At 26.9% G+C, this 15857-nt stretch overlaps 1 protein-coding gene across 2 annotated transcripts; it reads left to right on the plus strand.

The window, feature by feature from the left end:
• The first annotated feature begins 4279 nt into the window (after positions 1-4279).
• On the plus strand, positions 4280-10550 carry LOC120085306 (uncharacterized). Of its 2 annotated transcripts, XM_090318076.1 has the most exons (8): positions 4280-4798; positions 4891-5209; positions 5311-5403; positions 5720-5785; positions 6701-6766; positions 6985-7044; positions 8572-8616; positions 10079-10550. In XM_090318076.1, the coding sequence occupies exons 1-8, from the start codon at positions 4707-4709 to the stop codon at positions 10235-10237; spliced, it is 900 nt and encodes a 299-aa protein (XP_090174202.1). In that variant the 5' UTR covers positions 4280-4706; the 3' UTR covers positions 10238-10550. The 2 variants fall into 2 exon arrangements, with proteins under 2 accessions (XP_090174202.1, XP_038897153.2); XM_039041225.2 differs by lacking the exon at positions 8572-8616 and having other exon boundaries at positions 4321-4798.
• Positions 10551-15857: the final 5307 nt, after the last annotated feature.

The following is a 15857-nucleotide window of genomic DNA, read 5'->3' on the forward strand; positions in this document are numbered from 1 at the left end:
TAGAGAGTATCAAAAGAGATGAGGTAGGTAAAAACCAAAATTCAATTTGGGTCATTATATGTTGTTAAAAGAAAATTGAATGATTGTTAAACTCAACTAAAGATACAAACATAAAATAATATTAAATTCATTTTCCTTTTAAATTCATTTTCTGTTTAAAATCAATCCAAAAATCAAAAGTCCACCATATGTCATTCTTTTATTGCTACAAGTGGCACCTTTCAATTGATCCACTTTGATGAGAAAACTTATATGTCATGTCACCAGCTCGGGATTTTTTCGTTAAACTTGTTTCAGTCATATTTTTTTTCGTTTAAACTTCGATTTGAGTTATTCAAATTTCGTTGGAATCATTGTTTCGAGATCTACGTAATAGGCATTTCAAAACACCCAAATTGTTAATGCATAAAAGTATGTTTGTATCATCAAAATATTAATTAATTTGAGATCAAAGGCCAAAAAACCAACAATCTCCCTCTTTTTGAGGATGACAAATAAGTCAAGAAAAATGAAATCCAAAGAGATGTGTGATATACAATATGAACTTGAATCACAATCAACCACATACATAATTTTAATTCACTTGAACACAAAGAATATATTCAATACTATCATGCTTCATTTTTCTTATTACCCCTCCTCCTTTTGGAATCAATAAAAAAAGGATAATTAAGAAAATAATAAAAAAATATGAAAGTTTTCTGTAAAAGATGAACACGTAATTTGTATTTCTTCTCCTATCTACATGTGTCTTCTAAAAGAAATATCAAGCAACAACATTGTAAATTCTAGAGGCATCATAAAGAATCAACCAAGTTTAGGCGAATTCTATTTAAGACTAATTTTACAAATTTCTCCTCTTTTTGAAATCAATTGAACACTCCCTTTAATAAGGGACAAAAAGACATTAGCACATAATTCGATTTAATGGTAGAAATATCAAAAAAGTTTTCAAAACATAATTTTATTGGAAATACAGTAACTCCCCCTAAAAGGATAAACAATAAGAATAAGAGAGACACACATTGATAAACTAATATGGAAAATATTTTCATTCCAACATGAAATTCATACATAAAATACATAACTCCTCTTAAAATCAAGCAATCTCCTTCTAATGAGAAAAATCAATAAATACCAAGGAGATAAAATCATTTAAGGAAATTAAACAATTGAGACACCAAAATATCAAATATTATAACATAAACACCAATTGTTGTAAAAAAAAATGATACCAAATAATAGCAAAGCCATATTAGCAAATCGATATAAGCAATGGAAGCAATACAAATGAATTTTGTACCAATTTTGAACAATATGTTACCGGAGATTCAAGAATGTAGCAATTGTATGAATACTCTCACTATGGAAAAGAATTTAACATCTCTTAAAAAAAAAGAAAAAAAACTCAATGATCAATTCCTTTTAACAGACAAACATTAACTCAAAATGATTTTCATTCAACAATGTAAACCATAGAATATGCATAACTTCATGCTCAAAAGGCATTTAATAAAAACTCTAATCAATTTCATCGAAAGGATAATCAACATATATTAATAAACGAAACAAAGATAATTTTTGCAAAACTCAACATCCTCTTCCTCAATATTTTCCAAGAAAAATATAGGGATGAAGCAAACATCTAGTTGACTAAAAAGTCAAATAATAAACAATATAGATAAATGTCAAATAGATAGATATTCAATCATTTCTCATGGGCATTGAATTCTATATACAATGTAATTCAAGAAAGCAAATTTAAACTTTCCAAAACCATTCAAGAGATATAATTTCCATAAAGATACTAAAAGCATAATTATCTTAAAGAGTTAAAAAAATAAATATTACCAAATATGCAATTTTCTTTGATATTGGATTCAAGCAGGCTTTTTAGTTGCTTTAATTTGAATTAATTTCCCAATTTAAAGTCCAAACAACCATTTGCTTCTTGAACTACACCTACAAAAAAAAACTCAACCAAAAGATTTTGGTACCCATTTCTTGGGCCTTGCATGATTATTGAGCAAGGACTTTGGAACCCATTTCAAATTAGTTCCAAAACTACTAGCATTCATGTTTGGCAAATAACAAATATGATATTTATGATCAATTTTTCCACAAAAATAACATACATCATTGGGCAAGAATTTACTTTTAATTAGTGGATTTTTCACTATCTTTCTGTGGAGCATTTTTTAGTTTAAAGCAATTTGGTCTTATATGACCTTTTAAGTCCACAAAAATGACAAGTAGGTACAAAATTTGATTTTCCATGCACATTTCTAGTATTTCCATGTTAGACACAAATTTAGTTCTATGCACATATTTAGATTTTTTATGAAAATCTTTAGGCACAAAATTTAATTTTTCATGCATAGATTTACCTTTTTCATGCTTAGACATAAAATTCACATTATGAGCACATTTTAGTATAATATAATTTTTGTTTATGCACAATTCTTTATTTAACCAAATTAGGCACATTGGATAAAGAATTATGAGACATACAATGGGTAGTTTTAACAACAACAATCCTAGAACTCTAGACGAAGAATTTCCATTCACATTATTTAATTCCTTTTTGTCATTAAAAGGTTTACCCATATCAATAAACTTATCCTTTTTATGTGCACCGATAGTCAACTTTTTAGTAGACTCTTTTGCCATTTCAAGCTCTTTGTTAGCAAGCAATTCTTTCTCTCTAAGCATATGCTAAAGATTATTTTTCTCATCAATATCGCATTCAATAAATTTAATCTTGTCAACAAGAGAAAATTTGTCTTTTTCTAAAGAAGTATTGTTAGTTTCCAACTCAATAATTCTATTTTTCAGACTAGCAATTTCATTAGTTAATTTCAAAGAGTAAGATTCAAATTTCTCATTTTTATTTCTCAAGTCAAAATTAATTTTCATTTCAAGAGATTTAATCTTATCAATCAAAACATTTTTCTTATCGCAAGAGAATCATGCATCAAACCATCATTTGCTCCATTTTTCGAACGTGCATTTACATTTATCAAAGATTTATTCTCAATAGACAAAGTCTTAAACTTCTTTTATTGTTTTAGATATTTAGAACTAACTTTTTCTAACTCATGTTGCATATCTTCAAAAAGATCATATAGCTCATCATCGGAAAGTGATTTATTATTTACTTCATTTTCGTCACCAGAATATTCATCCAAATGAGCCATTAAGCACAAAAAAGATCCATCACATTTTTTTTTCTACTTTATGGACTTTTCCTTGAGTTTGAGAATTATAATTTTTCTTCACATCAAATAAATCATTAATACTATAAGGAGAATTTTCTACACTAAATATATTATCAAGAATGTTCCAAATATTATATGCATAATCAAAATATAAAATTGTATCACATATTTTTCTATCCAACGCACAATATATGATACTAATAGCTTTAACATTAAAAGTAAGCAACTCATTATTCAATTGCAATTTAGACAATCATACTCACAAACATACAAAATGTTAAAATCCATAGCAAACATAAATGTTTCATTTTATTTTTTCATACATCATAATTTCTATTTCCATCAAAGTATGGGGATCTATCAATAGAATCACCATTTAAAGTTGTCATAGCTCTAGCAATTAAGCTTTTCAAAATATGAATAATATTTTAAAAATAATTTATGTGGAAGAGCTCTCTTATACGAATTGTAAGAGTGAGAAACTCAAACAATGGGTATCGATCTAAAATAATTTATGAAATTTTTTATCACCAATAAGAGAGCAACCAACAAAAGGTGAATATGATTTATTAAAATTAATGAAAACTTTTTACAAATATGGTCCAATTAAGAAAGTAATTGATTTACCAGATCAAGAAAGTAAAAAAAAAAAAAAAAAAATTGTGGTATTTAACTTTCGTTTTCTATTAGTAATTGTTTGTATATTAATTTGTAGATAGACCTAAAATTGATATATCATACCAATTATAAATAAAAAATATGAATAATATTTATATTAATTATTTAGATTAAATTATAAATTTGGTCTTTGTGGTTTGAAAAAGTTAAAATATGGTCACTATGATTTTAAAAGATAGAATATTTAGTATCTATGGTGTGATAAAACTTCATAAATAGTTTCTATGGTTTGATAAAATTCTCATAAATAGTCTCTATTTATAGACTATTTATCAATGTTTTATCAAATTATAGGAAGTAAATTTTAAGTTTCTCGAGATGATAGAAACCGAAATATGCAATCAACCTATTATTTTTATGAAAAAAAATGAGATGGAAACAATGGAGAGAGGAAGAAGCCCTCTCACTAACTTTTTTGGCCTCCACTCATAATAAAGCAAAGAAAACCATCCAAAAAAAAGGGGGAAAATTACCAAATAAATGAAAACCAAAAGGAAACACAAAGGATACAAATTAAAGTTCCTCAACCCAAACCCTTCATTCAAAATCTTTCCTCTCTCTTTCTCTCTCAACTTTCCTTCAACCTAAGCAAAGCAACCCTCCTTTAATTTCTTCTCTTCCACCTCCAAATTAATTATAAACTCCAAAAATTTCCCATTTTCAACTGAAGAAACTAAGTTTCATGCATATCTCAAAATCATTATTTGGCCATCAAAATTTCACTTTTTTATCTTCTTCTTCTTCTTCTTCAAAAGAATTTCTCCTTATCTTCTTCTTCCCATAAATTTTTAGTGCTCCAAACTTAAACAAATGATGGCTGGAAACCCTAATTGGTGGGCTATGTTTCCACCTTCTTTCAATTCTTTTGCTGATCAGCCTCAGTCTTGGAGCCAACTTCTCTTGTAATTTTCTGATCTTTTTTATTGAATACATTTCTTTTTTTTTTTTTTTTAATTTTCTAATCTCTTTTATTATTATTATTTTGGGTTATCAGAGGGGATGAAGATAGGGTTTTGAATCAAACCCAGATGAGTCATTATCAACCAAAAAAGTTGGAGAATTGGGAAGACCAAATCTTGAATAACAATAACATTAATAGTCCATCACAAGTTGAAGCCTCTAATTTTGTCGATATTGTCAAGCAAGAAGTTTCCAACAATATTAGAGATCACTCACTCAATATTCTTCACCCTACTTTAAATACTTCTCATCACACCAACAAATTCCTTGACTTTTCCTGCAATACTAACAACCAAGATCACACCACCAATCAATCCACCCCACGCGGTGCCGACTCCGACCACTCGTCGGAGGTGAGCTTTAATTTTCGCGACAATTTTCACCGTTTCTTTATTGTTAGTTTTGCTTTTGAATTTGTCGAATTTTAACTTCTCTCCCTCACTTGAAACGACAGTTGAAAAATCACTCCGGTCCTGCCGGGGCTGTCGGTGGAGCGTGTAAGAAGGCTAAGGTTCATCCACCATCTTCAAGCCAACCACCTCTTAAGGTAAATAGTACTTCAAAATCTTTAACTTTAAAGCTAATTATGAATTAGCTTTGTTTTATAGAGAAAGAGAGAGCAATAATTATCTTTACACTTTAAAAAAGTTGAAATATTTTAAAGTTTTTCTCTTTAATTTACTTAAAATTTTTAAAGCCCTGTTTTTTCATTAGCTACAAACATTGATGAAACATCCTGTGTCGTGCAGTTTAAGGTTAAATGGTAGCTGAAAGTTCACATCTTTTCCAAAACATATTTGATATTTGCATGAAAGTTTGCATCTTTATGATCTTTTGTTTTGGGTTTTGGAATATAATAACAGGTGAGGAAGGAGAAGCTCGTAGATCGAATAACAGCTCTTCACCAAATAGTTTCTCCATTTGGAAAGGTAAAGTTCATTTTTGGTTAAATTTCAACTTTAACGTACGTTTCGGTTATATCTCTAAACTTTGAATAGTTTCACGTTTCAACTCTAAAATTTGTCAAAAATAAAAATAAACAAAAGAACCGTTGCAAAAATAGTAATCAAACCTTAAACATTTGTAGATATAGCATAATGCAAAAAAATTTGAAAATGTAACAAAATTTAGATTATTCTTTCAAAATCTATTAGTGATAGACCATATTACTGGTAGGAGTATATCACCGATAGATTTTGTTATATATACAATTTTTTAGAAATATTGCTATATATTTAATTATTATTCCTAAAAGTACTACCCAATGCCATTACCCAAAAAAGTCTTTAAACTTTGAAATCATTCCCAAAAAATATATTTGTCGGTAAAGTAAAGATGGAAACTAATGTAACAATTGAATAAGATCGTTGTCACTATTTATCGTTAATACATCAATTGTCACCTTATTTTCACATGAACAATGTCGTAAATGATGTCATATATGCATATATATTATATTTTTTAAAAACAAATTTTCAAACTTAAATTATAATAATAAAATTAATCAAACATATAGAATTGAAACCTATCTCAAAGTTTAGTAATGTCGATATAATTTAACCTTGGTTTAATTACTATTTAACAAATTTCCTTTTAAACTCTAACCTAAAACCCTTCATATCAATAAAAACCACTTATGCAAATATCAAATAACCTAAAGTAAAGAACTTCAAAATCCATTTATTTGCTCAAACTGAAGAAACCCACTTTACTTTTTGCAAAACAATCATCAAAAGTATTGCAGGCTTTAGATGCAAGCTGGGTTTTGAAGCTTTTTTTTTTTTTTTTAATAAATAAATAATATTTTATTTTATTTAATTATTTTTTTCCCTTCCCTTTTGCAGACTGATACTGCTTCTGTATTGTCAGAAGCTATTGGATATATCAGATTTCTTCAAGGACAAATTGAGGTAATGCCAATTTTATATAATTTTAGACTCTGCAAAATCATTATCAATATATAAGTGGAGACTGAGAAATGTTTGAAGTTAAAAGAAAATAATAATAATAATAATAATAAAAAGAAAAAGTAAGTCATGTGTAAAAAAAAAATCTCATGCTTTTCTGAACATTCTTTTCTTTGGATCCTCATAATATATATTTTTTTCTCTCCTTTTTTGACTGGCAGGCACTTAGTTACCCTTATTTACAAAATGCTCCAAAAGATTCAAGGAATTCACAACCTGTGGTATGCATATATACAAAATTCTAGTTTTGGATTAATGGCTATTATCTTTTTTTACTGCAAAGGTTTTTAAATTTTTTTTAGCTTTGAGAGCTTATTTAGAAAGGGTAAACTTTCTTTTAATGGCTAATATTCTTTTTTTTTACCTAAAGGTTTGTTTTTTTTATTGAAATTTTTTTGACATTTGGGTTATGATGTTTGAGATCTTATTTATGAACTGGTAATTAACATTTTTTTTTTGCTCTTCTATAAAATAAAATGAGTATTTTTAAAAATAAAAAAATAAAGAAAACTATTTATACAAAATATCAATATTTTAATATTTTTTTATAGAGGTTTTTTTTTCTATTTCGATAAATAATTTGACATTTGTGTATTTGTAAAAATTTTCCAAAACAAAAACTATTTCTTCATTGTTGGCCATATTCACATTTTCATAAATTGAAGAGTTGGGTACGGTTAGGTAAAGGGTAAACTTTTTCTCTTTTTTTTTTTTTTTATATTTTTTTCCTGAAAATTTTCAAATATTTAACTTTATGACAATGATGTTGGACAGCTTTTTAAGAAGCGCTTACTTTTGTTTTATTGATTCGAGTCATTTTTATGAGTTTTTTTTGGTGATTTTTTTAAAAAATATCAACCGACATTTTCTATTACAATTTGTCACATAATAAATAGAAAAAATTTCACATATAAGAAAAATGTCAAAATATTTAAGAAATAGGAAAAAAAATTGATAGACGCTGATAGACTTCTATTAATTTCTATAACTAATAGACACTAATAGACAACTATCAATTTCTATCAAATTCTATAAAAAAAAGATTAATTTTTTCCCAATTTGTACAAATGATTTCTTTTACTTTTTTGTTTTTGAAAATACCCCTAAGAAATATTTTTAAAAAATATATTTTGAAATTTTATTTTAGGATAATTGTTTTAAATAACAAAACTGTTGCAAATGTTTTCAAATATAACAAAATGACTCCGTCTATTGTAAATAAATTTACTCATTTTCCTATATTTGAAGACAACACGTTTTTATTATGTGTGATTAGAGTGGATATGCACGAAGATTGGTGCAGTACTTAAGAATACATCATCATAATTAGAAGGGGGAAAAGTGGTATTATGAAAATGATAAATTAGATTGAGAAGAGAAAATTGGTTAATAAAAAAAAGGAAAAATGGTTGAAAGGTTTGAAAGTGAAAGAAAGGAGGGGGGGCTGAGTCTAAAAATGCAAAGCATCTGATAGACTAAAATATTGAAATAAAGAAGAAATTTTTTTTAAAAAAAAAAAAAAGAACAAGGTTCTCATCTTTAAATACTTACTAAAAAGTAGACCAAAAAAAGTCTTGCTTGGGACTGCCTAATTGTTTGTTTTGGAATCCCAAAAAAATTAAATAATTAATTTGATTAATTTTTTTTTTTTTTTTTTTAAAAAAAAAAAAAGAAACATTAAAAGTTAGAGAATGATGGAGATTATTAATATACTTTTTTTTTTCTCTTTTTCTTTTTGGCCAATCCAGCTTTTTGATGACTCGTGTCTCAAGAGAAAAGTGACCCCCAATCAGGTATTCTCTTTAAGTGGAAAAAAAAAAGAGAAAAAAATTTGGTTAAATATACAAAAAAGAAAAAAAATAAGGAAATACTTATAAATAGAAAAATAAAAAAAAAATATTTATACTGTGTAGCAAAAAGCTCTCAAAATATTTTATATTTTTTTTAACTTTTTACTATAAAATTTAAATATTTTTAAATAGATTTTTTTATATTTAAAAATGCCTGAAAAAATATATATTTTTGTTTCATTTGATTTCAAAACGTTATATTTTCAAGTATAATTGAGTTTTGAGTTTTGTTTCAATTTAGAAGAGTTTGAAAATTTTGAATTTTAATGTTAACTGTATACTAAATACTTGTTTTTAGTTTTTTTTTTAAATCTATTAATCTGATTTAAAGAATTAATTTTTTATAATTAAATTAGTTTCAATGAAGTTTTAATCACTATTAAAATAGATTTTAAAAATCGCATCGTAATTACTTTAGAGTAATTAATTGAAAGCTAACGAGTGAAATTTAGTAAAAAAATTTAGTGATAAAAGTGTAACATTTCGAAATTAAGAAATGTAATAAAAATTAAACTCAAAACGAAACTAAGAAACGTAATGAACATTAAATTCAAAGCCTTAGGGTAAAAGTGTAACATTTTGAAATCTAAGAAACGAAATGAAAATTAAACCTAAAACTCAAGAGTAAAAATATAACATTGTGAAACTTATGGATCAAATGATAATTAGACTTATCTATAGACCAAAAGAGTATTTTTGTTTTAAATATATGTTTTAGTCTATTTTCAATATTTATTCTCATCTAATTTTAATATTTTTGAATTATCCTCTTCTCGTTGACGATTGTAAAAATTGGTGGATGCAAAGTTTATAATTTCCATCAAAATTTCTAAAATGTTAGCAAAATCTCAAATGTAAGTCATAATTTGTGTCAAGAAGAGTCAAGAAGGGTTTAACATAAAATTTATAAATTTTAAAAATTACATCAAAACACTTTTAAACCATAGATACTAAAATTTGAAAAGGGAACACACCAATTAAACATTACAAAATTAATTTTAAACTTCTAAATACTTAGGAAATTATTTTTAAAGGTTAGAAAGTTATCCCAAACTGACTATAAATTCTATAATCGTTCCCATTTTATCTATTTTTATTTAATTTTCTATGTTAACCTTAAGAATTTTGAAATGGTTAAAAATACTTTTATCATATTCAAATCACTTCTATATATATCCCTAATCATTTCAAATGATCCATTTAATTAATTTTATAGGATTACGATCACGTTTTAAAATGATTTTAACATTTAAAAAAAAATCACTCTAAAAAATACTTATTAAGTACTTGAAAAAAACATGTACATATTTAGAAAAGCTGAAACTTTAATGTAATTGTAATTATTTTGATAAATGGGAATTGATATATGATGTGAAAATGATGATGAAATTAAATTATATTATAGGGAGAGGAAATAATGAAAATTGAAGAGAAGCCATTGAAGGACTTAAGGAGTAGAGGACTATGCTTGGTACCAGTCTCATGCACACACCTTGTTGGAGGTGACAATAATAATAATAATGCAGCTGCTTATTGGGCTCCTGCTTATGGAACTGGCTTCTAATTTAATCATTTATTCTCCATTAATAACCTCCAATATTAGCTACCAATTATATTTAAGCAAAAATATTATTATTATTACTATTAATTAGTGTATAATATAACATCATGACCAGTCACCCTTCTGAAAAACCCTAAAATGGGCTGACTGCTCAAGATGCTATATATATATATATATATAATATAATTAAATCTACCCATATATTCATATTAGGATTTAAATTAATCATGATGTAATTTTAATGGAGTCTTTTTTTATTTTATTTTTTTTCATTTTCTTCTAATTAATAAATATATATTGTTGTTATTAAGCTTAATTAATTTGCTTTGCTTGATGAACTCTTTTGAGCTGTAATCCACTGTTATATGTGTAGGCCAAAAGTTTTAACTTTTAATAACACATGTTGTGTAGACAAAAGGTTGTTTCTAATTTTGCTTTTTTTTTTTTTTTTTTTTGTTTCCCTTTTGAATTTCTCTTTTGGTTTTTGGTAATTTGTTGATTATTACACATGCATGTGTCTTTGGCTTTCCTAGTTTATATGGGAAGAATTTTGAGCTTTGTTATTTCATTTCTAGTTTTACCCTTATTTTTTAAAAATCTTTTATATGCTTTTTATCCACTTTTTCAAAAACTAAGCTTGAAAACGACAAGAAAATAGTTTTTTTTATTTTTTTTTATTTTTTTTGAAATTTAGCTAAGGATTCAACTCTAGTACTTGAAAAATAAATTTAATTTTCAAAAATAAAAAATAAAAACGAAATGATTTAACTTTAAAGTATATGTTTGTTGAAGAAAAGCAAGTTAGATTAATTTCTATCAAATTTATAGTTTTATCATTTAAAATTTGAACATAATTTAACTGATTAACATTTATACTTTTAATTAATAAGTTGGTGAGAGATTTGAATCACTATCACTTTAAATGTTGAATTAAAATAAATCAGATTTTAAAATGAAAGACGAAAAATTCATATAAAAATATTCGTTATTATAGTATGATTTTGTTTTTATAATTTAATTTTATCATCAAGTGAAATGAAGTTTAAAACTGATAAAAGATGCAGTGAGTTTGATAAGTGCAAACCCCCACCAGTTTTTTAAAATTAATTTTGACCTGTTAAAAATTGTTGAAATTTAAAAATTAGAAAATACAATGATGAAAATGGTACATTATTAAAGAAAAAAAAATAGAGAGATACCAATGAAATTATTATTGAATAATAAGCGATTGCTTTTTGTATGTGTTGGGATTTCAAACTTTTGTTTTGATGTTTTATTTAATTAAGTAAATGGATTTCAAACACTGGCCACTTTTCCCATTAGCAACCATAATATATATAAATTTATTGGCAAACAGTAATGTATAACCTTTTTCTTCTAAAAAAAATAAATAGAGAAAATATGATTTTATATGGATATAGTATTAATTAAAACTCTAAATTAATAATTATATCAACTTAAATTATAAAATTTTGTTAATATATTCATTTATACCATGTATTATACGTTAAAATTTTATAAGCAAATCAATTAGGACTCTCATTAATCTACTGAAAATCACTCACACACCAATTTTAATCATTCATTTTGTTATCCGACATTTGAAGAAGTTTACACATTGCATTAACACTAGAAGAAAATTGAGATTATGTGATACTTAAAAATTGTTACAATTCGTGACAGTTATTTTCAGTTATTAAATCACACATCAAAATAATAATATCAACGATACTTTCTAAAACTGTTATAGTTAATTTTTTTTTAATGACAATAAACAATTGACAATTATATACTGACACTATCAAATATATTATGGAAGGTTAACGTTGTTAATAAGTGACTCAAGATTTTGATATTGTTGTACTGATATGGTCTAAATCGATAGACTTGCAAAATTTTTTAATTTAAATTGATATAGTTATTAAGATTTAAATTTGAGCTATTTTAACATTTTGAAAGTTTAACAATCTGTTAAAGATACAAAATTGAAGGTTTACTAATCTATGAGATATTTTCTAGGCTAAAAATTAATTATGGTCTTAAACTTTCATGAAGGTAATAATTTAGTATCTAAACTTTAATTTATAAAAATTTAAGTTCTATACTTTTAATCTTGTAACAATTTAGTTGTTATACTTTAGTAAACATGACATATTAGTCCTCATACTTTTGGGATTCCATGACATTTAAAAATTGTCACAATAAAAGTTCATAACACTTATTTTGTGTCATTGTATCGCCTGTGAAGCTATGAACATCAAAGACAGTTTTTTTAAAAATGTCATAATTAAAATTTTAATGACAATAAATAATTGTCAATAATAAACAATTAGTAACAATGATAAACTGTCATCATCAAGTTTACTATAACATTTTATTATTGTCATCAATTGACTCAAAATTAGCTGATTGTTGTAGTATTGTGGGTATTAACGACAGTTATAAAATGTCAAAAAAAAAAAAAAAAAAAGAATATATAATGACTTTTCTTTGTCAAGAATATTTGAACGGTGACACTTTATTGTCAATAATATTTGAATTATGAAAAATATTTTATGTCAACAAAGGTTCTATCAGGATATATTTTTTATTGTCACAGAATTTCATATTTATGACACTTTTATATTGTCAATATAATACATGTCTTGATATTTTGTTATTGCTTTGAACCTTGTCATTACACATGTTTTCCATCAACTAATCATATTTTAACACAAAATTGATACAAACACATATATAAGAATAAAGTTGATAACATTTTTACAAAAAAAAATTAAATACAAGAAAACTATCATATCTCCTTAAATGGACAAATACAAAAAGCTAATAATCAAACTTGGTAAAATTTTTACAAAGAAATTAAATACAACAAGGTATTTCCAGAAGTAACTACATTACAATAAGTTTTGTCACTAACCAAAAGTCAACCACTTGCTTGGTAGCTTCATCACTTTAGCGGGTTTGTGCAAAACCTAATAAAAAATATGAAATTCATTTTAGAGTTCAACTCAAAGCATCAATGTCAAAGATAATCACTAACATTTATGTAAGTCTAAGCATCCTTCAAATTCGTCATTCATATAACAAAAGTTATGCACTCACTTAGTCTACTAATGTGAACAATTAATGACATATATTTGCACCAAAGAACAATTTATACTTTAGTTCAACATAATATCACCCAAACATATCAAATAGCTGTTAAGTATTAGAGAGTAGCTTTTTCACCCCCTTCCCCTAACAAAATCTTCAAAGACATTTTTCTCTAAATAACAAAGAGTTGCATATATGCAAGAAAATTATAACTGAAAGCATGACAAATAAGATGCATCACCTGCTCAATCTTCCCAAAGTAATCCCCATTTGTTCATTCCTAATAACGGATTGATAAAGATTCATAAATGGAATCAACGGTCAAGCTAGAACTTCTATAAAATGTAAGTATGAACTTAAAACAAAAACGGTCCAATAATCTGATATATTTTGTTTTAGTAATATTGTTCTCTCTTGTTAACGTTAAATCTAAGAAACAGAAATATCGTAGTTTGTCCAACTCTAAGTCAACCTAAAATGAGAAATATAAGGACAATCATACTTCTCATAAAATTATCCTTGTCAATTGCTCTTCAAATAATGTCTCTAAACCCAATAACAAAAACTACACCTCCCCCTCCGATCATAGTATAAAACCAGAATCATAATATCAAATATAAACGCCTTTTTTAATATATCAATAACAAAGTTTCAACTAGTACTCCTAATATAAATATCTACATACCTTTCAAGAAGCTTAACCAAGAAGAATCAAGATAATGAAAAAAATCTCTAAACAAAAGGGAAAAAAAAATAGTGGAATTCATCTTATTATAGTCTCCAACTGCCAAAATAATATCCAAAAAAAGGAAAGAGTTAAAAGACTTAAACTTACATTGTGAAAAGTTTGGATTTCTCAATAGCTAACATAATAAAAAAAACACAAAAGCACATAGGCCTTCATGTTAGGATGTAGTAAAAGTCCCAAAAAGAATAATCTGATACAACCAACCACCATGCAAGGCTGCAAAACACGCCAAGGAAAAACAAAGATGGAAGAGAAATTTTACAACTTCAAACTTCAAAACTCACAAATATCAACCAGTTATTAATGGAATTCCTTGTCGGCTCTTTGTAAAATACTTTATCATATATTCCATACATCACACTAGATAGATATCATAATAGGATAAGTTTTATCGATAGTCATTTGGTCCTCCTAAAAAGATCTCTGGGATGTAAAATATATCTTTTCTCACCATCCCTGAGTGTTGAGTTTACAGCTAACACGATTTAGGAGAAGAAATTTGTGTGGTCAAATGTGAAAGTAACTAAATATATACTATAAGAATTTTTACCTGTTTCGATATTTTTTTCTCGACGCATTCATTTTCGTTGGCATAGACGTATTTAGCTCGACGAAAATTTAATGCGTCGGCCAAAATAGAGTAACGTGCACATTTTTCTAAAAATTTATGCCCTCTTTCTCTTTTCCCCTTCTTCTTTTTTCCTTTCTCTTTTCTGTCCCCTCCAGCTCCCTACCATCCCCCTTCCCCTTTGTCCTCCCTTCCCTTCATCCCCCCTCCCCTTCGTCCTCCCTCCCTGTCATCCCCCTTCCCCTTCGTCCCCTATTCCCTGTCGTCTCCCCTCCCCTTTGTCCTCCCTCCCCTCCCCCATTTTTCTTTTCCTTTAAGTCCCCCACCGATTCAAATCTCCTCTCCTTTCCTTATTATTTTTCCTTTCTTCCTCCATTTTTTTTATACAAATGGCCACTGCTCCAAAATCGAACGCCAATGCACGCTACCTCTGCACGTTGTCGCACATTACTGTCACACGCTCTGATTGGTTCTTCTTCTCTTTTCTTTTTTCTAATAAATGTTATTTGTAGGTTTTGTTTGTATTACTATTCTGATAAAGGGTTTTGTTTCATATTGGAATTAGGATATTCATTTGTCTATGAATGAAATTGTTATTCTATCTTTGGTTTGTATATGGATGGATATAATGAAGGATGAATTATTTGTGTATTTTGGTTTTAGTTTTGTATATGAGATTCATTTGTTAATATTGAAGTCTAATCTTTCCTTTTTATGGATATAATATATTTTAAGTTTTAAAATGAAATTGCTAAGGATGTTTAAAGCAAATTAACTAAATTTCACAATTTTTACTTGCGGTGAGAGTGGCCAGATTGCCAACTCAACAAGCCTACTATTTTGGGGATTCGTCTGACTAGGAAGCTGGGCTACATAAAACGGAATTCACTCATTCCCCGATACAGAGGCAAGTAGGCAAATTACTCCCTTAAGGGTTGATTCTGGGTCTTGAACACAGTGGCCACACTCTCTCTTGGCCTGAGAGGACTTGGTCATAGTAGGACTATGACTTATTATTCATTAGAGGCAGTGGTACTTAAGGAGTTAGATGTAACTATAGGGGCAAAACGGTATTTTGGCTCAACTGTACTTACGAGCAATTTGTGAAAGGTCATCGCACTATTGATTGGTTATATCCAATGGACACAAAAATTTATCTGTAGTGCGAAAAGTGCAGCTGTCGATCTTTAGTGGAATGACCACACTACAAGAAA

The sequence above is a fragment of the Benincasa hispida genome, chromosome 9 (genome assembly GCF_027475165.1).
Source record: "Benincasa hispida cultivar pf3 chromosome 9, pf3_genome.v1.1, whole genome shotgun sequence".
Lineage (NCBI taxonomy): Eukaryota > Viridiplantae > Streptophyta > Magnoliopsida > Cucurbitales > Cucurbitaceae > Benincasa > Benincasa hispida.